This window comes from Mercenaria mercenaria, chromosome 10 (genome assembly GCF_021730395.1).
Source record: "Mercenaria mercenaria strain notata chromosome 10, MADL_Memer_1, whole genome shotgun sequence".
NCBI lineage: Eukaryota > Metazoa > Mollusca > Bivalvia > Venerida > Veneridae > Mercenaria > Mercenaria mercenaria.
In genome coordinates this window covers 71,562,465-71,589,868 of record NC_069370.1, presented here as the reverse complement: position 1 = coordinate 71,589,868, position 27,404 = coordinate 71,562,465, and the positions used below count along the sequence as shown (strand labels likewise).

Sequence of the window (27,404 nt, the reverse complement as noted above, 5' to 3'; positions counted from 1 at the left end):
TTTAGGACAAATACATTTTGAAACACTTGCAAAACAAACTTTTAGGCCTTTTATGTATATTTTAACAAATAGCTGATAATATATCAGGTGCACAACTTCATATGCTGGATAAAATTCCTATGGTCTTTGACGATTCTAGGTAAAATACTTTTTGAGATATGTATAACACAAATTTGGATAGACAGGCATTCCTGTTATAAACATGTTTCATACCAAGTTACTTTAAATTCCCTTCTGCAAATTAAAATGTAATTATCTCAAAACTCTGAAAAATTAAGGGAACAATATTAAATGAAAAAGAGTCAGAGTTATGGAACTTGTTTGGTCAACTTGATCCCACTATGACCTATAAGCACACGACTTATATATGTTTAAATAAATTGTCTTCAATGGTTTTAGAGCTATTTAAGGAAATCAATAATTTTGCCATATATCCAGTCCAAAAGGGGGAATAACTTTGTCAAAATATAAAAAGCATTCAAACACATATGCATAAAAACACTGAAGGAAACTTCACATTTGGGGCAATAATTACCCAAGTTCATAAGGGAAAGAAACTGTTAAAATAAAAGTCAGAATTATATGATCTAGTATTTGAACTTGCTTTATGTTCCATACAGTGTTTTTTGAAGTTCAAATGCAATAGAAATCAATAATTTTGCTACATTTTCTAAGTCAAAAAGGGGAATAATTTTGTCAAAATGAAAAGCAGAGTTATGGATCTACTGTGTAAACTGACATTACATCTTTACGGGATACTTGGGAAAGTTTTCAAGAAATATATCTAGGATTTATTCATTCTATTTTACTCAATTAATTAAAGGAAAGAGATAGAGATTGTTTTGTTAAATGAAATCTAGTCAAAGTAAGGAAAAGAGCTGTCTATTTTAACTAAGCAGGTCAGTAAAATATGACAAAATGGTTTTTCTGATGATTTCAGGATTTCATTGTTTATACATAATTTTACCTGTGTATCGCTTTAAAGATTTGTATGAAGTTTAAATCAAATAAATGGATAGATTTCATAAATATTTAAGAAAAAAGTAAATTTTGGAACACCTTGAAAAGAGAAATCATTTTGTCATGGCAGATTTTACAACTATGGAACTATGTATCTGAACTTATTTTGAGACTTAAACTGGTTTGCAGGTTCAAAAGACAAACAGTTTGTGACTTTCAAAAGTGAAAAAGGGGAGGAGCCTTTTAAAAACTAATGTAAGAGCTATGGGAACAAAAAAAAAACAAAAACCTTTTGAAAGTTTCAAAATTATGTAAATACAGGTGATGGGACAAGACAGGGATTGATTAAGTAATTCCTATATTGCCCCTAAATTCCCTATGTATAGTAAAAAGCTAGGGGAGATAATTATTACAAACTAGATGCCGTGTCTAGCTTGAGAGTACATAATACTTTTTTCTGTATAATATATTTTTTCCGGTTTAATATTTCTTATCTCAGATTTGATCAGACGGAAGGGAAATAATTTCATTTCCATTAACATCAATTGCCTTAGAAGTTATCTCCAGTGCTACAAAACTTTACTATTTGTCCAACAAATCTGTAACAGGGGTTTTCCTGAATTTCTGCTTTTTTTGCAAGATTCAGGTAATTTGTAAATAATTTCAAAGCTTTCACAGGTAGAACCAGTAGGAACTCTTTGAATTTTAATAAAGTCTGTAGTATAAATTTTAGATCCAAAACTTTTTTCCATTTTAAATTGTGACTCGTGAAAAAGTTTAATTTTTCTTTTTAGAAATTTTGTCTTTTTCACAGAGAAATATTTCATTTATGCTAACTATGGTATCCTGAAAGTTTTATAACAAAATATCAAGAAAAAATTTTTGGTGCCCAAATGGCTACAATTTACATTAGAAAATAGCCTGTAAAATCCCTTTTTTTTCTTCAAAATATTCAATTCTGATCAAGATATTCTGAAACTTTAAAAAGTTCTAATTACCAATTCTTTTGAATGATGTTTAATATGAATGGTATTTTCGTATAGTAAAAGATAAATCAAGGAAAACATTGTAACAGAAAAGGTGTATCAAACGTCAGGCTCTGAATACAGACATAAGTGAGGCCTAAAAAAAATTTGTTTGTTTCTGGTATCCCTTTTTGGCCCGACCCTAAATGATTTTATAGCCTCAGAGAATTTTTTTTTTTAATTTTTTCACAAAAAGTTGCAAAACTGCTCTTTTTATGCTTTAAACATAGTGATGTTAGAAATCAACTTACTGATGCTCTAAAGGCATAATCCCCTTATTTGTATTTATTTTTTGACACAAAAATTATTTCAAAAAAGTCCAACTTAATAAAAAAACAAGAGCTGTCTCCATAGGATGACACATACCCCCGATGGCACTTTGAATGAATAGTTATGGCCGATGTTAGAGTTAAGGACCTTTGACCTACGGAGCTGGGTCTTGCGCACGACACGTCATCTTACTGTGTCACACATTCATGCGTAGTTATTTTAAAATCTATGCATGAATGACAAAGATAAGGACCGGACACGCCCATCAATGCACTATCATGAAAAATGACATTTGACGTCTAAGTGTGACCTTGACCTTTGAGCTACGGACCTGGGTCTTGCGTGCGACACGTCGTCTTACTGTGGTACACATTCATGCCAAGTTATTTGAAAATCAATCCATGGATGACAAAGATATGGACCGGACAAGCCCATCAATGCACTATCCTTTAATGTCTAAGTGTGACCTTGACCTTTGAGCTACGGACCTGGGTCTTGCACGTGACACGTCGTCTTACTGTGGTACACATTCATGCCAAGTTATTTGAAAATCCATCCATCGATGACAAAGATATGGACCAGACAAGCCCATCAATGCACTATCCTTTAACGTCTAAGTGTGACCTTGACCTTTGAGCTACGGACCTGGGTCTTGCGCGCGACACGTCGCCTTACTGTGGTACACATTCATGCCAAGTTATTTGAAAATCCATCCATCGATGACAAAGATATGGACCGGACACGAATGCACTATCATGAAAAATGACCTTTAACGACTAAGTGTGACCTTGACCTTTGAGCTACGGACCTGGGTCTTGCGCGCGACACGTCGTCTTACTGTGGTACACATTCATGCCAAGTTATTTGAAAATCCATCCATGGATGACAAAGATATGGACCGGACAAGAATGCACTTTCATGAAAAATGACCTTTAACGTCTAAGTGTGACCTTGACCTTTGAGCTACGGACCTGGGTCTTGCGCGCGACACGTCGTCTTACTGTGGTACACATTCATGCCAAGTTATTTGAAAATCCATCAATCGATGACAAAGATATGGACCGGACACGAAAATTGCGACAGACTGACAGACCGACAGACTGACAGACGGTTCAAAAACTATATGCCTCCCTTCGGGAGCATAAAAACAAGAACTTTTTACCTGGTCAGTTGAAACAAAACACCAATATCATGGAGGTATGTATGAAGTTTTTATTACCATTACTCTTTATTACCATAACACTAAAACACAATAAACAATTAAGCAAAATCTTATGCCATATAAAAACACTGTTGGCTATTTTTGGTGGTGCCATTTATAATCTATGAAAATGAATCACATTGAAAATTTCATGAAATATTTAAAATCACCAAAATAACAAGTGAATGAAGTATTGCCATGCAATACAAAGTCCCCTACTGGAAGGCACCTAATTTTCTCTACTGCAGTATAACATAATGAACTGATATCTGTCAATGATGTATAAACAATATTGTACTACATATACAATATGTTATAACAACACACTTGGATTAAAATGTGCATATATAAAAACCCACAGTTGTTTTCATATTGAATTTTTTTGGCTGAATATAAAAATGTTATCATGTAAGTTATTTATAGTAACAACAAAGGGAAATTAATCTTTTAAAAAAAAAAAAAAAAAAAGAATAATATAAGTCCACAAAAAACTTTTTACCAGGTAGAGATAGGTCAAAATACACCTAAAAATTGGATGTAACATGCATGCTGTACCACAGAAAAGTGGTCTTGATTTTTCTCTACCGCCAGTAATAAAAAAGTTACAATAAAATCTATTTACAGTAACAACAAAGGGACGTAATTCTAAAAACAAGGGTGCCTCATGGTGGTGAACATTTGGTCCAAGTTACATCAAAATCCCTTCATGCATGAAGAAGAAATGTTCCATACAAATTCATTCTTGAATTTGACCTTTGACCTCTAAATATGACCTTGACCTTAGACCTAGGGACCTGGTTCTTGCGCATGACATGTTGTCTCATCCAGGGGAATATTTGTGCCAAATGATATCTAAATTCTGCTTTGCATGACAAAGTTATAGACCGGACAGGAAAAAAATCCTCTTGACCTTTGATCTCAAAGTGTGACCTTGACCTTTAAGCTAGGTACTGGGTGTTGCGCATGACACGTCGTCTCATCATGGGGAACATTTATGCCAAGTAATATTGTAATCCCTTGATGGATGACAGAGATCTGGATCGGACAGGGAAAAAACCTTATTGACCTTTGACCTCCAATTGTGACCTTGACCTTTGAGCTAAGGGTCTGGGCTTTGCGCAGGACATGTTGTCTCATCATGGGGAACATTTGTGCCAAGTAATATTAAAATCCCTTCATGGATGGCAGAGTTCTGGACGGGACAGGAAAAAAACTCTGTTGACCTTTGACCCCCAATTGTGACCTTGACCTTTGAGCTAGGGGTCCGGGATTTGCGCATGACACGAAGTCTCATCATGGGAAACACTTGTGCTAAGTGATATTAAAATCCCTTAATGAATGTCAGAGTTATGGACCGGACACGAAACAGACCCTGTTCATGCTATGTTAACATTTGACTGCTAAGTGTGACCTTGACCTTTGAGCTAGGGGTCTGAAAGTTGTGCATGACACATCGTCTTATTATGAGGACATTTGTGCCAAGTTATATTAAAATCCCTTCATGGATGGGAGAGTTATTGACCGGACAGGAAAAAAGCCTTGTTGACCTTTGACCTCCAATTGTGACCTTGACCTTTAAGCTAGGGGTCCAGGTTTTGCGCATGACATGTCGTCTCCTCATGGGGAACATTTGTGCCAAGTAATATTAAAATCTCTTCATGGATGGGAGAGTTATGGACCGGACAGGAAAAAAGCCTTGTTGACCTTTGACCTTCAATTGTGACCTTGACCTTTGAGCTAGGGGTCCGGGTTTTGCGCATGACACGTCGTCTCATCATGGGGAACATTTGTGCCAAGTAATATTAAAATCCCTTCATGGATGACAGAATTATGGACCGGACACGAAATTGCGGACGGATGGACGGACGGATGGACGGACGGACAGACGGACGGACGGAATGAGGGAAAAGTGCATTCCTATAGTCCCCGAAACTGGTTTTCAACCAGTAGGGGACTAATAACAGAAGATGGTAGTTTCTGAATTTAATCCCTGAGCAAGTAGGCATAACACACTATGACCTTCTTTATTCTGTATAAAATGAACACTCCTCCAAGGGTTTAAATTCACATCTGAACTGGTTTTTAATGACTTCAGCCTATAGTTTCTTAAAAATCAAACTATTACTAGGTAAAAAGCAAACACCCGTAACATAAGCTAAAATGAGATTAAAAAAACTCTGAGTTGCTGTGTGGCCAGATAAATTCGGGTGTTCTATCATTTCATAACAAGAATCCTACAAAATATCAGTATATAGATCAGCAAGACTCAGCCATGCAATATAGGAAAATGAAAAGAATTGGAAATTTGAATCTGCCATTACACACCTACCAGTTTTTAGGGGTTTTTTTTAGCAGGAGGGGCTTTGAAATATAGTACATGTATACAAAAATAATTTAAGTAAGTCCCAACTGAAAACTTCTAAAAAACAAGAGGACCATGATGGTCCTGAATCGCTCACCTGCCCAACATGAACTGAGTATGATGTCGTTTTTTTCTATTATTTGACATAGTGACCTAGTTTTTGAGCTCATGTGACCTACTTCTGAACTTGACCTAGATATCATCAAGATAAAAATTCCGACCAATTTTCATGAAGATCCATTGAAAAATATGGGCTCTAGAGAGGTCAAAAGGTCTTTATATGTTGAGACCTACTGACATAGTTTTTGATAGCATGCGACCCAGTTTAAAACATGACCTAGATATTATCAAGATGAACATTCTGACCAATTTTCATGCAGATCCCATGAAAAATATGGCCTCTACAGAGGTCACAAGGTTTTTCTATTATTTGACTTACTGACCTAGTTTTTGACCGCACGTGACCCAGTTTCAAAACTGATCTACATATCATCAAGATGAACATTCTGACCAATTTTCATACAGATCCCTTGAAAAATATGACCTCCAGGGAGGTCACAAGAATTTTCTATTTTTAGATCTACTGATCTAGTTTTGGAACGCAGTTGACCCAGTTTCGAACTTGACTTAGATATCATCAAGATGAACAATCAGACCAACTTTCATGCAGATCCCATGAAAACTATGGCCTCTAGAGTGGTCGCAAGGTTTTTCTATTATTTGACCTACTGACCTAGTTTTGGATCGAACGTGACCCAGTTTCAAACTTGACCTAAGTATCATCAAGGTGAACATTCTGACCAATTTTCATACAGATCCCATGAAAAATATGACCTCTAGAGAGGTCACAATGATTTTCTATTATTTGACCTACTGACCTAGTTTTTGACTGCAGTTGACCCGGTTTCAAACTTGACCTAGACATCATCAAGATGAACATTCTGATCAATTTTCATGCAGATCCAATGAAAAATACGGCCTCTACAGAGGTCACAAGGTTTTTCTATTATTTGACCTACTGACCTAGTTTTGGACCGGACGTGACCCAGTTTCGAACTTGACCTAGATATCATCAAGGTGAACATTCTGACCAATTTTCATGCAGATCCCATGAAAAATATGACCTCTAGAGAGGTCACAATGATTTTCTATTATTTGACCTACTGACCTAGTTTTTGACCGCAGTTGACCCGGTTTCAAACTTGACCTAGATATCATCAAGATGAACATTCTGATCAATTTTCATGAAGATCTTTTGAAAAATATGGCCTCTAGAGAGGTCACAAGGTTTTTCTATTTTTAGACCTACTGACCTAGTTTTTGACCGCATGTGACCCAGTTTCGAACTTGACCTAGATATCATCAAGGTGAACATTCTGACCAATATTCATGAAGATCCCATGAAAAATGTGTCCTCTAGATTGGTCACAAACAAAAGTTTACGCACGCACGCACGGACGACGGACGCTGCGCGATAACAAAAGCTCACCTTGTCACTTTGTGACAGGTGAGCTAATAAATTCAAATTTTCAATATTTTTGCGTGTTGTTTTACCGAGAGATTTTTACTATAAAATTTTATCAACATTTCTGAATGCTGGCAATAAAATAATGTGTAAAAGGGTAAAAGTTTGAATATCTAAGTTGAATTTTCTACATATGAAGTAGAATAATAAAATGCAGCACAAATAAAATTTTAAAACACCAATCTGTTAAGATAATAATATAGTTCTCCATAAGTAGAGGAAAATCCTGAATCTGTACAACTATTCATTGTATGAACATGAACACTGTGTACATTATATTTAGTCTTTATGTTTATAACATGTTCTATACACTGTATAGTAGATCCCTAACTGAACATTCCCTGAGAAACAAAATAGTATTAGTATTCTAAATCGAAATGCTTGGAATATATGCCATAATCAGCTGGCCATGATGACCCAGATTTAAACATAACTAGAGTTGTCACAGGAGTGACGAATTATACCCCCACAATATGGCCTTGTCACAGAACTAAGCCAATGTCAAAGCCGAACTTGCTTGACCTTTGACCTACTGACCACAAAATCAATAGAGGTCATCTGCTAGTCATGATCAACCTCCCTATGAAGTTTCATGATCCTCTGCCGAAGCGTTCTCAAGTTATTGTCCGTAAAAGGTTTAAATGACCTTTGACCTTTGGAACTCAAAATCAATACGGGTCCTCTGCTTGACATGACCAATCTCCAGATTAAGTTTCCTGATCCTAGTCCCAAGCATTCTCAAGTTATTGTCCGAAAACTGTTTAAATGTTCCGGGTGACTGTGACCTTGACCTGTGACCTACTGACCTCAAAATCATTAGAGGTCATCTGCTAGTCATAACCAACCTCCCTATCAATTTTCATGATCCTAGGCCCAAGCATTCTCAAGTTATCATCCGCAAACCGTTTAACTGTTCCAAGTCACTGTGACCTTGACCTTTGACCTACTGACCTCAAAGTAAAACTTGATCTGTATTTCATGATGTTACACCTGTGTACCAAAATTTATGATCCTAGTCCCAAGCGTTCTCAAGTTATCATCCGGAAACCATTTAACTGTTCAGAGTCACTATGACCTTGACCTTTGACCTACTGATCTCAAAGTAAAACTTGACCTGTATTTCATGATGTTACACCTGTGTACCAAAATTTATGATCCTAGGCCCAAGCGTTCTCAAGTTATCATCCGGAAACCGTTTTAACTGTTCCGAGTCACTGTGACCTTGACCTTTGACTTACAGACCACAAAGTCGAACTTGACCTGCATTTCATGATGTTACACCTATGTACCAAAATTTATGATCCTTGGCCCAAGCGTTCTCAAGTTATCATCCGGAAACCGTTTAACTGTTCCGAGTTACTGTGACCTTGACCTTTGACCTACTGACCCCAAATTCGAACTTGACCTGTATTTTCTGATGTTACACCTGTGTACCAAAAATTATTTAAATCGGTCAAGCCTTTCATGAGTTATCATCCGGAAACCATGCAAAACCAACGGACCAACCGACTGACTGACTGACCAACCGACAAGCTCACTCCTATATACCCCCCTAAACTTCGTTTTGTGGGGGTATAAAAATGTTTGATTGCATGAAAACAAACAGTCTGATCAGGTTTCATTAAGATTAGGTAGAACACCATGTTTCTTGAGTGTTGACAACCATTTTCTATTATTTTACCAAATGACCTACTTTTTGACCATAGATGGCCCATATTCAAACTTAGTCTTGAATGTTAAGACAAGCTTACATATAGATCAAGTTGAAAATATGGTCTATAAAATTTCATAAAGACAAACATTCTGATTATGATTCATATAGATCAGGTAGAAAATATTTCCAAGGATTTTCTATGACCCAGCTTTCGATACCATTTTATAAAGACAAACACTTTGACTGTGTTTCATTAAGAGCAGGTTAAAAATAGGACCTCTAGAATGCTAACACAGGCACTCTATGGTTTGACCTCGGATCCTAATTTTTGACCTCAGATGACCCAGTTTCAAACATTTCCCAGATTCGATTAAGATAAACATTCTGCCAAGTTTAAAGACAAATGGGCCATAATTGTGACTATACAGTGTTAACAAACTAAGTGGGTATGGTGGACTATGGACATATACAAACCTTTGGTTCAGGTGAGCTGACAAAAGAGAAGAAAAGTAATAAAATATGGTAAAACACTTTTTACTGCTATCATTTATTCAAATTTATCTTTAAAATGTACTCATGAAGTTTTAGTTCAAATAAGATCCAGTACAAATCCAGGACATGGCCATATCTTAAAGTTAACTTTAAACACCTGCTTAAGTTTTATTTGACCAATCAGTTAAACACATAATGAGGCATAACATTCCTCATAAAGTAAGTATTCACAGCCAATTTTGTTGCACCGAATAACCAGCCAATCCAGCACATCTTGTGGTCAGTGTAATATGTGCACAAGGAAGTAAAACAAGAGGACCATGATGGTCCTGAATCGCTCACCTGTCCCCATATGACCCAGTTTTAAACCGAGTAACTATGATGTCGTTTTTTTCTATTATTTGACATTGTGACCTAGTTTTTGAGCTCATGCGACCCAGTGTTGAATCTGACTTAGATATCATCAAGATAAAAATTCTAACCAATTTTCATGAAGATCCATTGAAAAATATGGCCATTAGAGAGGTCACAAGATTTTTTATTATTTGACCTACTGACCTAGTTATTGATGGCACAAGACCCAGTTTCGAACTTGACCTAGATATCATCAAGGTGAACATTCTGGCCAATTTTCATGAAGATCCATTCAAAAGTATGGCCTCTAGAGAGGTCACGTGTTTCTATTTTTAGACCTACTGACCTAGTTTTTGACTGCAGTTGACCCAGTTTCGAACTTGACCTAGATATCATCAAGATGAACATTCTGACCAAATTTCATACAGGTCCCATGAAAAATATGGCCTCTAGAGAGGTCACAAGGTTTTTTTATTATTTGACTTACTGACCTAGTTATTGACAACACGTGACCAAGTTTCGAAACTGACCTAGATATCATCAAGGTGAACATTCTGACTTATTTTCATGAAGATCCTTTGAAAAGTATGGCCTCTAGAGAGGTCACAAGGTTTTTCTATTTTTAGACCTACTGTCCTAGTTTTGACCGCAGTTGATCCAGTTTCGAACTTGACCTAGATATCATCAAGATAAAAATTCTAACCAATTTTCATACAGATCCAATGAAAAATATGGCCTCTTGAGAGGTCACAAAGTTTTTATGTTACTTGACCTACTGACCTAGTTATTGATGGCATGTGACCCATTTTCAAACTTGACCTAGATATCATCTAGGTGAACATTCTGACCAATTTTCATGAAGATCCATTCACAAGTATGGCCTCTACAGAGGTCACAACGTTTTTCTATTTTTAGACCTACTGACATAGTTTTTGACCGCAGTTGACCCAGTTTCAAACTTGACCTAGATATCATCAAGATGAACATTCTGACCAACTTTCATACAGATCCAATGAAAAATATGGCCTCTAGAGAGGTCACAAGGTTTTATTATTATATGACCTACTGACCTAGTTTTTGAGGCACGTGACCCGGTTTCGAACTTGACCTAGATATCATCAAGGTGAACATTCTGAATAACTTTCATCAAGATCCATTGAAAAGTATGGCCTCTACAGAGGTCACAAGGCTTTTCTATTTTTAGACCTACTGTCCTAGTTTTTGACCGCAGTTGACCCAGTTTCGAACTTGACCTAGATATCATCAAGATGAACATTCTGACCAACTTTCATACAGATCCCATGAAAAATATGGCCTCTAGAGAGGCCACAAGGTTTTTTTATTATTTGACCTACTGACCTAGTTTTTGATGGCACGTGACCCGGTTTCGAACCTGACCTAGATATTATCACGATGAACATTCTGAACAACTTTCATGAAGATCCATTGAAAAGTATGGCCTCTAGAGAGGCCACAAGGTTTTTCTATTTTTAGACCTATTGACCTAGTTTTTGACCGCAGTTGACCCAGTTTCGAACTGGACCTAGATATCATCAAGATAAACATTCTGACCAACTTTCATAAAGATCCCATGAAAAATGTGACCTCTACAGTGCTCACAAGCAAAAGTTTACGCACACATGGACGCACACACTGACGATGCACGATCACGAAAGCTCACATTATCACTTTGTGCCATGTGAGTTAACAAGAGGGCCATGATGGCCCTATATCGTTCACCTGTTATCACTGCACTTGAGGACAAGAAGGTCCTCAGAAAAATGATCTAAGTCCAAAAGACAGGAACAACAAAGGGAAGAAATTTAACCAAAAAGAAAAAAAAATTCTTACAAGGTACAGATATGTCAAAATGCACCTAAAAATTGGAGGTACCATCCATGTTGTACCACAGAAAAGTGGTCTCGGTTTTTCCCTACGGCCAATAATAAAAAAGTTACTAAAAATAAGCTATTTATAGTAACATAAAAGGGAAGTAATTAAAAAAAAAAAACTATTGTAAGTGAACAAAAGAAGGATTTGCCAAATAAATCTGTTCACATAAATGAAATTTCAGATCAGTATCTTCATTAGTGACGGAGATATACCCATTTTAATTTGAAATAAAGGGAGGTAATCTGACATAAAATCAGTCCATAGTTATCTACCCTGACTGGCTCAGTCCAACTTACGACAATAATGAAATTTCAAATAAGTCCTATAAGTACTTACTGATATAAATCCATTTTGATTACAATCAGGGGAGGTAATCAGATATAAAATAACTCTGGAACCTAAGATTGGATCTGATTTGTCATGGAATCCAAGATTTATTGTTGCTGAAGATATTTTGGAAGTTTGTATCAAATAAAACCATAAATGAACTCTCTATATGGCTGCAAAAGCCAAAATAGCCAATTTTGGACCTTTAAGGGGCCATAACTCTGGAACCCATGAAGGAATCTGGCCAGTTCAAGAAAGGAACCAAGATCTTGTGGTAATACAAGTTGTGTGCAAGTGTGGTTAAAATCAAATCATAAATGAAGCTGCTATTGTGCAGACAAGGTCAAAATAGCTAATTTTGTCCCTTTCAGGGGCCATAACACTGGAACCCATTAAGGGATCTGGTCGGCTTAAAAAAGGAAACAAGATCTTATGGTGACACAAGTTTTCTGCAAGTTTGATTAAATTCAAATCATAAATGAAGCTGCTATTGTGCAGACAAGGTCAAAATAGCTAATTCTGGTCCTTTCAGGGGCCATAACTCTGGAACCCATACAGGAATCTCGCCAGTTGAAGAAAGGAACCAAGATCTTATGGTGATACAAGTTGTGTGCAAGTTTGGTTAAAATAAAATCATAAATGAAGCTGCTATTGTGCAGACAAGGTCAAAATAGCTAATTCTGGCCCTTTCAAGGGCCATGACTCTGGAACCCATAATGGAATCTGGCCAGTTCAAGAAAGGAACCAAGATCTTATGGTGATACAAGTTGTGTGCCAGTTTGGTAAAAATCAAATTATAAATAAAGCTGCTATTGTGCAGACAAGGTCAAAATAGCTAACTTTGGCCCTTTCAGGGGCCATAACTCTGGAACCCATAATGGGATCTGGCCAGTTGAAGAAAGGAACCGAGATCTTATGGTGATACAAGTTGTGTGCAAGTTTGGTTAAAATAAAATCATAAATGAAACCACTATTGTGCAGACAAGAAATTGTTGACGCACGCACGGACGGACTGACGATGGACGAAGGGTGATCACAAAAGCTCACCTTGTCACTATGTGACAGGTGAGCTAATAAAAAAGGTGTGTGTGTGTGTGTTGGGGGGAGGTACTGCACGTGAGGAATGGACTGGTTGTGCATAATCTGCAAATAAATATGCACTATGGCACTGTATGAGAACTAATAGAGACAAATGAGTTCAAAATGCTATACAGTAACCCCATGTAATTCTGTTTAGGCTGACTAAATCATATCTTGCATTGTAAATGTTACAACAGAAAAAAAACAAGAAGCTGCGTTCAATAAACGCTTGATGCCCCCGGTGGCATCCTTGTCGATACAAAGCAACCTAAGTCCAAAACTAGGTCAAGGTCAAACTGAGGTCAGGTGATGTTTGAAGATGAGGAATGCTCACAGGTTACATCTGCATTTGTATCAAGTCATTCTAGTAAGGGGTACTGATGCTAGAGGAAACAGTCCCATTTGGTTAACCAAGAGATGGCCAATACAAAGCAACCTAAGTCCAAAACGAGGTCAAGGTCAAGGTCAAACTGAGGTCAGGTGATGTTTGAAGATGAGGAATGGTCACAGGTTACATCTGCATTTGTATCAAGTCATTCTAGTAAGGGGTATTGATGCTAGACGAAACGGTCCCATTTGGTTAACCAAGAAATGGCCCATACAAAGCATCCTAAGTCCAAAACGAGGTCAAGGTCAAGGTCAAACTGAGGTCAGGTGATGTTTGAAGATGAGGAATGGTCACAGGTTACATCTGCATTAGTATCAAGTCATTCTAGTTAGGGGTATTGATGCTAGACGAAACGTCCCCATTTGGTTAACCTCGTACGGACAGACGGACGGACGAACGGACAGGACAATCATTAGATGCCGGGGGTATAACTAGATAGACTAAGTCGAGGACCATAACTCTGATCTTGCAGAATGAAATACCAATCTAAATTCCAGGTGCACAATTTCATAGTATTTCATATATGGTTTCACAACTCTTAAGTCAAGTATTATTTCAACTTAAAATGTGTGACACAAACTTTTAGGCCCTTTATGCATATTTTTGACTAAGTCAAGGGCAATAACTCTGGTCTTACTGACAGAAAACCCTCAAAATGCTAAAAAAACAATCCTATGATGTTTAATGACTCTTAAGTCAAATACTTTTTCAGATATGCATGACACAAATTCGGTCGACAGACAGACATACAGACAAGTGCTCCCCCGTAACATTCTGGGGGCACAATAAGAGATAAGGCCAGAGTTTTTTTATTTTTCGTTTTACGGGAGCGCCGGTCCTAAATATTGCAAAAGTGGAATAAAATTAAAATTCATTTTCCCGAGTTTTATTTTATTTTTTCCGCCTGTCGGTTGTTTACAGCCCCAAAGAAAATAAAATTAGTGTATTTTCACCTGGACGTAATTTCACAGGAAGGGAGTTTAACGCATGCAAAATATCGTGTTTTGCCGTACATCTATCGGCATTAACAGTGTGTAAAATTCCACTCTCCTGCTCGCATTGGCGAGTTAAGTCTGAGTAGGACGAGTGGACCTCGCTGTGTACTCGACCGATCGGGCGAGTGTTTTATTTTTACGTCCTTACTTTACCAAAATTCAGAAAATACATCTACAAAACGTCAACAAACTTTGAGATGGTTCAGTTGCTACCTGGATTGACTGGAATTTACCCGCGAATCGTAAAGATATCAAAACGTCATGCCGGTAATTTTCCATTCCACAAGCACGTGTGACCTATCGTAACATCTAATTTACATCGACACGTACACAGAAACCGTGCTTAGTGCATTCATTTTTTAATATTTTCGCTTCAAGTTTTCAACACCCCTTGAGAAATAATACTTTTTGAATTCTATAATGATTTTAATAAGATATCGACAAAAATGTAGGCAAAATTCTATAAAAACGGTCGAATGTTCATATAATCATTTGTAAAAATTCAAACAGCGCGATCTTAGTTACTTATTTCTTTCTAAAAGTAAATAAATGATGAATACTATGGGCTTAAAATTCAGACTTTTGACCAGAAAGTACAAAAAACAGAATCAAAAAATCTTAAATAATGAAAAAGCGGCTGCGATTACAATACATGGAGTAAGACGATTTTTGGCTAGTGCGGCAGAATAGGTTACGTGACCTCGTGAACGTAAGTAGAAATGCGATTTTAAAATAAAGCAATGTGATGTCACTGCGGTTTTTAATAAGTTTTAAATGAATCTTTGTACATGTATTTTTTGACCAACAATTTAAAAGTTTTTCTTGTCAAACAATAATGTAAATTCCTTGAGGGCAAATAGGTCACAGAGGTAGGATATCCACTATAGTAACTATCGTTTGAGACATTTACCTTTTATACGGGATATAGCACATTCGCTTTTGATAACAAATTAAAGAAGAATTTTTTTATTGATTTCTATTTCTCAGCAATTTTAAGAACCGATGCGGTACGATCATACAGTGATATGCCACATGGCGCGAAAACATGACGTAATGCCATGACAATCTCGAGCAAAAATACCGCTTTGATCTCCGCTTCAGATGTCAAGATACTGACACACTTCTTTTAGCTCTTAGAGGGGGTGTAAATTGATCATGAAAACAAGTTCAACATTACTTAGTTTATCACTGAATAATTACCGATAATCTTTAACGTTTTTTTTCTCTCTTTCTACACGGGTGGATGGACGATGATTATGTCCAAATATTTTTAGACACTTTTCAAAATATATATTTTTCGGGAAATAATACTATTGTACATAATACTCCTTTCATAAAAGTGACAGTATTGAAAGTATTAAATTGTCTAAAGATTGTCTTACTCACATTTTGTTTTCAATAGATTCAACTTACAAGTTTGCCATAGAAAGGCAATACAATATCAAAGGTGCTTTGACATTAAATTTTATTCAAAATATTAGTTGTTTGCAGAACAAATAAATGTTTGTAACAGCAGATTTTTTTTTACATTTTTATTTCAATGGTGACCCCTCACACTTTACACAGGCTTGGGACTGTCTGGCATAAAGCAGCTGGTAGTATTGGCAAAATCTCAGACAGATGGTCCATTTCTTTTGTAACTTCAATAGAATTCATAAGTGTGTAAAGAATAATAAAGAATACTTTTTATTGGAGACAATATTTTGACAAAAAGTGATGCAACTTCAGTACTTGAACTTAGTGTAGTATAAAAAGGTGCAAATTACAGAAGCAACTTCAGTACTTGATCTAAGTGTATTATAAAAAGGTGCAAATTACAGAGTTAAATGAGGTAAATTTTCAGATTACTTTTTGCTAGATTATCTTTCGTTTTTCATCACTGAAAAAAAAATCTTGCCCTCTGCACTGTGACTGTTATTCAAAGTTATTAAATACTTTATTTTGCTGATAAAATCCAGTATATTATGAGCTGGCATAAACTGTAAAGTTAGCTGGTTAAAGATGATATTGGTGAAAGATACAATAAGTAAATATTATGTATAAAAAGCAGAGGTTACACAGCAGAAGATGCAAGCAAACCAAACCACCAAAACTACTACACTACTAAGCCACTTTATACCAGACGTGTTTAGTCTCTACTTGCTGTCACTGAAATTTACTGTGGTTGTTGTAACAGATAAAATAATTTTTGTCTTCCACTTAAATTAAGTAAAACAAGCTTTCTGAAGTTTAAAGACTTGCCAGTGTGAGTTACAGTGCCTGAAGCAGTTTATTCACAAGCATGCATGAAAATTATATTCAATGTTCATCCTGTATAAATGGCTTTTATAGTCTTAAAACATAACAATACATCACAATATCAAATACTGGACACAAACACAAGTAAACAAAACTTGAAACGAAAGTTCATCAAAATAAAAAAAATCTTAAAAAATTCTATTTTATTTTTATTTTTTTCCGAGATGCTCACTTTCAAGCTTTTTATTTTTATTCCCTCCTCCCCCTGCTCATTTTTCAAAAATCTCCCGTAAAACGAAAGATAAAAAAACTCTGGCCTAAAGTAATATTTCAACAAATTAGGGGCAGAGCATTAGATACTTTCACAGCAAACTGGGTATTACCCCATCATTCTGGTCTGAATGATTGGTTCAACTATATTCAATTTCAGTTTTCAGTTTGGTTAGTCTATCAAGAATTATAAATCTCTAATCAACTTTGTACTTTACACAATTTGAAGAATGACATGTGTCATAAATCAAAAAGATCTAAGGTGATGCAATTTTGAATCAACAACAAACATATATGACTGGTAAATACGGTATTCTGCTTTGATTTTGAAGTCAAAGCGCAATGTGCGCTATCATTTATTATTATTATTATTATTATGCATTTCATTACACATTGAACTACATACTTTGCAAATTTAGTTTACATATTTTGCAAATTTAGATATGTATTTATACAAATATGCAGTGTATTTGTTGCTCTGGGGAATGTAAAAAAACAATGAAATTAAAAACTTTAATTTTCAAACAGCTCAGCCTAATGTCAACCTTGTACATAATGAAAGTCACTTCAATATAAAGTCATCAGTGCATACATGAAAATTTAAAACCATAAATACTTCCTCACAGTTACAGAATTTCTTAAAATGTTAATTTAACATCCATCAATGAACTTTCCTTCATTTCAAAGATCTGGGCCAAAACAGTTATTTTATGGGAATATGAATTGATGGAATTATGTCTTCCACCACACAGTGGTGTGGCAGACATATTGATTTACTCAAGTCTGTCTGTCTGTCTGTGTGTCTGTCACAAAGCTTGTCTGCACTCTAAGTCGAACATTTCTCATCGGATCTTCACCAAACTTGAACAAAATGTGTTTTACCATAAGACCTCGGCCAAGTTCGATAATTAGCCAAATCCACTCAGGCATTCTGAATTATGGCCCTTGAATTACTGATTGGATCCATTCGTCTAGACCATCCAGAGAAACTAGTCATTTTTCATTGGGCAGCACTGTCATAAAGCTTGTCTGCACCCTAAGTCGAATATTTCTCATCGGATCTTCACTAAACTTGAACAAAATGTGTTTGACCATAAGACCTCGGCCAAGTTCAATAACTAGCCAAATCCGCTTAGGCACTTTTGAATTATGGCCCTTGAATTACTGATTGGATCCATTCGTCTAGACCATCCAGAGAAACTAGTCATTTTTCATTTGGCAGTTGTGGGAGACATGTGCTTTTCTCAAAAGCATCTCCAGTTTATACATAAAATGAATGTGAATTTTACTTATTCAATGGGTTTTAATTTCATGGATTGGCTCAACCACAAAATCCACAAAAATCAGTACATCACAAATACTTATAATTTCACAGTAAAGAAAGTTATAATCTTTTTCACACATTGTTTCTCCTTATTTGTCAACATCCAGACAGAAAGGCAGCTTTTCACAACAGCAGAACCTCCTACATTTGTATTTTAAACAAGGCAGTCTAAAGGACAGCTATATCCCCTGCCACTGTTATGGACAGTGGCTCAAACCTTTGACCTCGAGTTGTGACCTTGACCTTGAGCTGACATGGCTGACTCATGGGTTCTGCACATCATCTTGATGAGGTGATCATTTGACCCAAGTTTCATGATTATCCTTCAAGGGGTTTAGGAGATACAGAGCGGACACAAAATGGAATGCTCAAACCTTTGACCTTAAGTTGTGACCTTGACCTTGAGCCGACACAATGTCATGGGTTCTGCACATCATCTTGATGAGGTAATCATTTGACCCAAGTTTCATGATTATCCTTCAAGGGGTTTAGGAGATACAGAGCAGACATGAAATGGAAGGCTCAAACCTTTGACCTCGAGTTGTGACCTTGACCTTGAGCCTACATGGCTGACTCATCGGTTCTGCATATCGTCTTGAGGAGGTGATCATCTGACCCAAGTTTCATGAAAATCCTTCAAGGGGTTTAAGAGATACAGAGCGGACATAAAATGTTACGGAAAGAAGGAAGGACAGAAGACAGAAGGACGGAAGACGGACAGAGACCATTCCTATAACCCCCCAACACTTGTGGCGGTTGGCGGGGGATTAACAACCAAGGGTGCCTTATCAATTACATTGAGACAAGAAAAAATAACATTTTGTGGTTGTTAACATTCATAATCTAATGAGTGGATGACGGCAAGGAAACGAGTTACGAAAATATATTTTAGAAGCCATTGACACACAAACACACACATGCAATCTTGTTAAGGTTGATAATCTAATACATGACACTTTTCACCAACCAAGTACCTCAGTTATCCATGTCTTTTACAGATCAAGATTTCTTCAGGATATTTATGACAAATGCTGGGCCTAGACAGAGATAAATACCTCTATAGCCAAAGCTGAAGAACTAAAACTCTTTGTGGGAGATCATAATAAAAACGAACATAAATTATGTCTAAAATTCAAACATCATCAACTGTCACTGTCATCTCTGTGTCTTCTTTTCTTCTGTTTTCTTTTCTTCTTTTTTTCTTTACTTTTATGTTTCTTTTTTCTTTTCTTCCTTTCTCTATCTTCTTCCAACTCACTGTCAGTGTCACTATCACTGTGTCTTCTTTTCCGGCTTTTCTTTCTTTTCACTTTTTTATTCTTTTTATGTCTAAAATTGAATATATCTTATTACCTCATGCTGAACATGAATGCTAAATTGTCATTTTGTGACTTTTTCTTGGAAAATTTATTTATCAGGGGTAATGTATAAACAAAGTTTTAACTGTTCTCTCACAAAAAACCGTTTCCTGCCTAACAAAGATGCTAAAACCTTTTTTAATCTGATGACTCTTGCCTTTGCCAAGCATCTATATGCCTTGGATGATCAAGTGAAGTGTTTCAAAGCACATCTTGTACAGAAAATCATTGTACATTTAAAATTTATGTTGTAATTAAACACTTGTCCCTATGTATTAGAATGACATTTAGTGCTGTTGCCTTCCACTGGGCGGCTTTTGCAATGTTCAGTTTCAAAGTCATCTTGCAACCCAAGAAAATAGTGTTTTAATGTTCCCTAAACACCCATGATATAAATATGAAGAGTGAACTAATAAATATAATTGTTACTGACCAATATTCATCAAAGTTTAGACTCAAATTACATGATGAATTTTCAATTTTATTTCATTTTATCAAACCGAGTCCAGTTTACTAAATACAGGAATGTTTCCATTACTACAAAAAGGTCTAAAAAAATTCACAGTATAGACTGGACATTACCAGAAGTTTTAACTGGTTACTGTGCACAACATTAATTTCTGCTTAATTAAAAAAGATTGCTCAATGTCAGAGTTATAGCCTGTACAAGCTCTAACAAGACCTTTGAACCATAAGTGTGATCTTGACCCGAGACCCGAGGGCATGGGATATGTGCATGACATTGTTTCATTGACATTTCTGCTATATAAAAAAGATTTTTCCATGCATGTCAAAGTAATATTCAAGTTAAAACGTGACAGAGGCACACTAACCCACATACACCAAGCAGATATTCTGCTGACTACATTGTTTATGGAAACTCAATGCAACAGGACCAGAGTGTTTGTTTATTTACTACCTGTCTCTATGTTTTCCATCTTTCTCCCGTTCATCTGAGCTTGAACTACTGTTGCTTCTAGAGAAATGTTCTGGATACAACTCCTTATACCCACTGTGACCCCATCTGAAAGTAAAATTGATACTGTATGTATTGGTATGTTCAAATCTCCTTGTTTAAATTTATTTATTTTACTATGAGTGTATAGAAAATTCTCATAATTTATGTTCACCACACTCACTGACTGGTTCCTGGATTTCTGACCAGTACTTATACCTTGGCTAGGGTCTGTAATGCACACTGGAATGACAATGACTGTCAACAGGAAGTTTTGCACCAGAGTGGTACAGATATCACTCTAAATGGTAATGGCAGTAAAGTATCTGATTCAAACCTGCGACGTCTAATTCTGTCTGACAAGCCCCAGCCTGTCAGATGCTCTAACCATGCATCAATGTGCCTCCAGTTAATAAGTCAGTGTTTAAGTTTGATAACGGTCCATCCGTCCTTACAGACACTGAAGCATATAAATGTCCCGTAGAGTATAGACCACATCTAGTTAACAAAATCTATAAGATCCTTTGGAAGCACAGAATGCAACCAAACAAAGTAATAGCAGACTTGGTTTGACTGCGTCTGTTCTGAGAGGTAAATCATTATTTAAAAGGATATATCAGAGCAGCTATATCAGAGGTATGGTAAACTATAATATCAATTTTTTTCTAACAGACAAAACACTTTTAAAAAATCAAAATCCATATATCTATATACTGTAAAGCACTGCTAAATTCGTACAACTGAACAACATCTTTCTACTGTGTTAAGAACATTTGTAAATACAAGTACTTTAATATATAAATATACTCTAGAACTGTTTTGTTTTACTCGTTTTTAATGTAAATAACAAAAAGTTTACTTCTTAAATTTGAAAATTTTGACATACATCTGGAGAAAAGCCCCTTAAAGTTCACTGAGTATTTAACAGAGATTTTCAAATCTAACTCTAAATACCCTGCAACAACATGCTTATTGTGAACAATTTCCGATGTATATACATTTTTCAAAACAAGAGTGCTTGCAAGATTATGGTTGGTTTTTTTTTCTTATAGAAAATGAATATAAGGTAATTAAATGCTTGAGAATGGATATTTATGTTGAGCATGAGACAGTGATCAGCATTATATGTGTGACTCTCACCCTAACTGCATAAATCTTGTCAAGTATCTAGACAGAACCAAAGATCTAACGAGAAGAAAATGTGAAACCGCGAAACCTCACTACATCTACTGAACACAAAATGATTAGAAAGATTTTGTTTATTCATAAAGATGATGTCTCAATGCTTTAATTGTTATTAAACATCTACACACTGATTGTTTAAGAAATTGTGTCAGTTGAGCAGGTAGATATAAACACAATTATTAGTTGGACTAGTTGTGAGTGGACACATCTATCTTTCTGGCAATAATCTCTCAGCAAATAAAATACAAATGTTTTCTTGAGAAGAACTTTGTTCACTAACATTAAATAATAAACATGTTTAAAACGATCTTCTCAACAAACATTTTTCCTAAATGGTCTATATTGATAAGCGTAAGCAAGTGTTTGCTAAATATTGAACAAGGTATGATATCATTTCAAGAGAAAGTAGCCATTGGGTAGTTTCATTTCTCTACAACTGTTTATTATTTCTTTGACCTGTCATATAGAAATGCTGTAGACCAGACCTATTGTTATCTGCTTCCTCAGCCCTGTATAATTCTTTCATCCAGTATGTACTTCTTGGCTCCTCATCCATGTGAGCTCTTCTGTCTCTCGATGCTGGAAACTCATATCTCATGTCAACACCGCGATCTTTTAGGAAGGAGTAACTACTACTACTTGATTCATTCCTCCGAAGTTCCTTATCTCTCTGTCTCCACATGTCAGTCTCCTCAACAACCTGCAGAAACAGAACAGAAAGTTACCATAGCAACTACATTTCTTGACATAGCAACTAAATATGAAGAATGTGCATGTTCCCTATATTGCCCTCTATCTATGTTCCAAGTTTCATGAAAGAAGGTATACTTCTTAAAATAATTGCAGGATCCATTTTATGTGATGGATGCATTGACAAATAGACACACCAAAAGGTGTACTGTTATATAGGCTGTTCAATAAGTCAATACTGGTAGTCTTTGAAAGGACTCATATAGATTATTCTTGACATTACTAGCTGAAGTTTTGTAATACTAAACTGATGTTGCCTGGATATATTGGTAGGGCCGTATTTTATATTTTACCTAAATAGAACTTGGTCAGAATGTTTGTCTTTATAAAATCTAGGCTAAATCTGAAACTGGGTTATCTTGGGGCAAAAACTATGTCACTAGGTCAGATCAAAGAAAAAACTTTTTAAACACTCTAGAGGTCACATTTTTTATCAGACCTATACGAAAAATCGTCAGGATCTTCGTCTTTATGAAATCTCGAGTTATCTGATACATGTTAAACTGTCCCCACCCCAAACCATCATACCCCAGGGCCTCCTCTGCCATTCGCCAATGTAGCCAAATGCTACAAATTCAAAGAACTGGCTACAGATTTTTGAAAGTGGCTACAAGAATTTTATTAAAATCTGGCCAAATTTCAGCAATTCAGCTTCAGTTTGGCAGTTTCTCTCAAAAAGTGGCTACAACTTTCTGAGGCCCAGTGGAGGCCCTGCTACTCTGTCTGCAATTATACACAAAAATCCCTGAGTGATTAATTTTGATATTATTTCCATATTGTATAATGTTATTCACATGTTATGGGTGGGATATATATATATTAATTCATTACACTATTCACAAACAAACCCCTAGTCAAGAGAAGAATGTACAAATTCAAAACAAAGCGTACCACTGCACAAGCGTACCAGAACAAAGCGTACCACTGCACAAGCATACCAGAACAAAGCGTACCACTGCACAAGAGTACCAGAACAAAGCGTACCACTGCACAAGCGTACCAGAACAAAGCGTACCACTGCACAAGCGTACCAGAACAAAGCGTACCACTGCACAAGCGTACCAGAACAAAGCGTACCACTGCACAAGCGTACCAGAACAAAGCGTACCACTGCACAAGCGTACCAGAACAAAGTGTACCACTTTATAAGGACCAAGCATCCCATATTACAAAGTTATGTTATATATAGAATAAAATCTTTTTTATCAGAAGTTGTTTATAGTAGAAAGTGATGCATAAATATGAAATGTCATGTAGGCCCTACTTATTACATACACAGTAAAGATCTATATTTTTTTGCTCGACTATTCGAAGAATAAGGAGAGCTATCCTGTACCAGCCAACATTTTGACAAAACCTTTTGTCATATAGCTTTGAAACTTTCAACACTTGTGTACCATCACCATGTCCACTTTTAGGCAAGAGTACATAACTCATATCATTGGAAATACTGTCTACCTGAGGCTGAAGAACTGTTGAATGCATCAATTGCTCTACCTCCTTGGAAACGTCAAGTCCATATTAGTTTATGAGTTCTGGACTCAAAGTATCCTTACAGATCTATGCCTTACTTTGTAAATCTTTAAAGTTATTAAACTGTATACACTGGGAAAGCCACACCCATTACTTTGTATTCCAATTAAATCTGCAAGAAGTGTGAATACGATTCCAGTAAAGTTGAAATTGCTGACTTGCACATACATACTTCAGACATCAAAAGATTACCAGGCGTGATATTATCAAAATTATATGACTTTAAGAGCAGACAGTGAGTAATTTTCTCTAAGAAAGAAATTGCTTTACTTAAAGCAGATATTATTTCATATATGGATGTGTGTGAAACATGCAAAAAATAATAGTGAAAAACACCATTTTTACTTAGTCCAACAAATTTGACGCGATCCTAGGAAATATTGAGTTATTTTTCTTATGGGCAATATCTCCACTAGCTTCAAACACTCGAAAGACCAAAATTGTGGAGGAAATTTCTGATGAAAATTTCATCGCTGTCGATGCTTTACATGCTATAGGTTTAAATGCCAATAATGTCATGAATTGGACATAAATTCAAATAAAACTTACATGCATCAAAAGGGGATTCAATTCCTCATTGATTTATGTAAAAATTATCAAATAATTTCCAAAATTACGAATTTTCAGGTGATTTAAAACTATGTATCAGGGCTTAAGCTAGGCTAAGATTTTAGGGAGAAGTCACTTCTCCCTCAGGTAAGATTAGGGAGAAGTGGAGAGATTTTAGGGAGAAGTGGCGAGATTTAAGGGAAAAAAGATTTTAGCACCATGACATGCAAGCTGAAAAAGGAACTAAATATGCTTAATATAACGTTACTATTTTTATTATTCCCTGTCTTTATTTACAAAGTCTGTTGATTTAAAGTAAATAACAAATTCACTGAAAATGTCAATGATTGTGTTTTCTTATCATTTTTAACCTTGTGAATTTAATGTGATGCAAATTCAAGTTTTTTTTTTTTTCACTCTTGCAATGATTGTCCAAACCAAGAAAACCCTTTAAATATGAATACAATTAAAGAAAGTTAATTCCATATCAGCAAAAAAATAAATCGTGCTTCCAGTGCTAATGCGCTCAAAGTCAGTCACTTTAAATAACAAGTATGTGAATTAAATACATGTCAATAGCAGTGACATCACTATGACATCACACGGAATACACGTCTTCTTTGATCTGCTGGTGTCTCTTTGATATGCAGGTGTCGGCACACATTAAAAGAAACAGTTGTCAAACACGTTTAACCCAAGTTTCTGATGGCAGGTGTCAAAAATTTGCGTAAATTTCAGTTACGTTATTTTAGTCACAGAAAGTGTCAGTGATAATATGTTTCTAAAGTTTAGGTTTTGAAAAATACCAGTAAAATTAAGTGGATTTAAGGAAGTTACTCGAGCCAAACACGGTAGGATACTTTCTAAAGGTCAAAAAGAATGTGTAAGCTTATGTAATATAAATCCCTACTGCTTTGTTTATCAACAGTCAGTTTACAAAACAAGTGTCACCTTTGCACTTCTCCGTAATCTGAAGTAGGCGGAGCTTAAATTATGCCATCGTGTATTCTAGTCAAGTGTCAACAGGCCGATAGCGGACAAAGAACTATAAAATACACAGAATGGCAACTTGGGATAATCCCGCGTCATCTCGTGTTAGCGTGTTATCTTATTTCAAAGCGTTTGCCGACTTGATCAATCAAGATCAAATCAACAGACGCTTACTGAAGTATAAAACTGGTGGTACGCTCGGCACGTAATAAACCAATTTGAGTCTTTTTCAAACGAAAACTGTTGATTTCTCAGACTTTCAATCATAAATTCATTCCTTCCCCGTGTAGAAAATACTAATAACATTAAAAATGCATCATTATCATGATAAACAAATGATCCGAAAGTAACCTTATTTCAAAGCGTTTGCTGACTTGATCAATCATGATCAACAGACGCTTACAACGAGATCTCATTCAGTTGTCACGGGATGTTGGCGAGATTTGCTCTATATGCCTTTCAAATTGCCGATCTGTTTATTTTAAAGCTCTTTGTAGCGGATAACTGGAGGAGTGTGGATAAAAAAATCAGGCGACTTGAATTTCGCTTTGATGTTAGATTAGAGTGAAGTGGGGAGCTACAAAGCGACTATTTCGCTCAAGTTGCTCCCTAGCTCAAACCCTGATGTATGTACTGTACACTGTTAACATTTCTAGCGTCTACACGCAATAGCAAGCAATAAAACCAATTACTAAATACGTGACTGTGTACTGTGATTTATCCTCCATTATTTTGGTCCTTCGAAGTTTTGACGTTTAGATTGCCCGTCACAAATATAAAACAATCTGAACGTCAAATTATTTTGACTACATTTTTACACAGCCTCTTGAAATTATTTTTAATTAATTAAATGAAATATTTATTTTTCGTGCATTTTTTACTGCAGCTGTACCTTAAATACAAGTACCTGCAAGTGTCAGTGATGGTATCATTCATGGCTTAAAAGTAAAATAAACAGAGGATAAGGTTTGGATTTGAAAACATGTAGGGTTTGGAATCGGGTAAGTTGACAATACCTGTAAACAAAATGGGTTGAATAATATTAAGGACGAAACTACTGCAAAATTACCTTATTGTGAGAATCCGTGTGCCTAATGACATTTTTAATTAAAGTTTTGGATACTGTTGACAGTATTTTCTTTTCTGCCATTCTTGTGTACTTTTTTGTGGTGCAGTTTTTCGTGTTTTTTCACGAAAGTATTTTTTCGTTTTGTTTACATTTTACCGGTGAGATTGTAACTTCTATATTACATGTTAAAGAGATTTGGGTTGAATACACCTAAATTTTCCAGCGTTAACGTATCCTAGCGGCACGCAAGTAGCAGACTAAAAAGACCTTTCTTAAATCAATCGAAATTTTCAAAACTTCCATTTCCTACCACAAATTGTGTCATGTGCTTATGGTTCATGTAAAAAAGATAAACTAATTATATGGAAACTTACGTATTTCTTTCCTGAAGACATGGACATAACTTGACAGTATCTTAACAAAGTGGCGCACCATCAATTAGTGTATACAGTGCTTTAGGGTATAGCGGATAGGTAACTAATTCTTACTGCATTCCAATTCAAAGAAATGAAAATAGTAGTTTTTTTCAGTATATATCAGACAGAAAATATCTGTTCTTCTTAAAACATTCAGCTTTTAATAGAAATTCACGTGTTTTTTTTCCAAGTCATTGTTTACATGTGCGCTGATTTAGGGTGTACAGGATAGCTTTGGTAA

At 35.8% G+C, this 27,404-nt stretch overlaps 1 protein-coding gene across 2 annotated transcripts; it reads right to left on the bottom strand.

The window, feature by feature from the left end:
• Nucleotides 1-3,449: 3,449 nt before the first annotated feature.
• On the bottom strand, nucleotides 3,450-26,916 carry LOC123560211 (uncharacterized protein NKAPD1-like). 2 transcript variants are annotated; one of them, XR_008372851.1, is made up of 5 exons: nucleotides 26,748-26,916; nucleotides 22,342-22,556; nucleotides 20,636-20,740; nucleotides 13,580-19,687; nucleotides 3,450-13,411 (listed from the first exon to the last, which is right to left on the bottom strand). XR_008372851.1 is itself a non-coding variant. In XM_045352457.2 (4 exons), exons 1-4 carry the CDS (start codon nucleotides 26,826-26,828, stop codon nucleotides 19,501-19,503), a joined length of 588 nt encoding a protein of 195 aa, XP_045208392.1. In that variant the 5' UTR covers nucleotides 26,829-26,916; the 3' UTR covers nucleotides 3,450-19,500. The 2 variants fall into 2 exon arrangements, 1 of the variants encoding a protein (XP_045208392.1); XM_045352457.2 differs by having other exon boundaries at nucleotides 3,450-19,687.
• Between the last annotated feature and the right edge of the window lie 488 nt (nucleotides 26,917-27,404).

Coding starts and splice junctions, on each gene's coding strand:
- LOC123560211 (XM_045352457.2), bottom strand. CDS start 26,828: ATGGCAGAAAAGAAAATACTGTCAACAGTATCCAAAACTTTAATTAAA. Junction 22,557..26,747: donor ACACGGATTCTCACAATAAG/GTAATTTTGCAG, acceptor CTGTTTCTGCAG/GTTGTTGAGGAGACTGACAT. Junction 20,741..22,341: donor GAGGAAGCAGATAACAATAG/GTCTGGTCTACA, acceptor TTTTACTTTCAG/ATGGGGTCACAGTGGGTATA.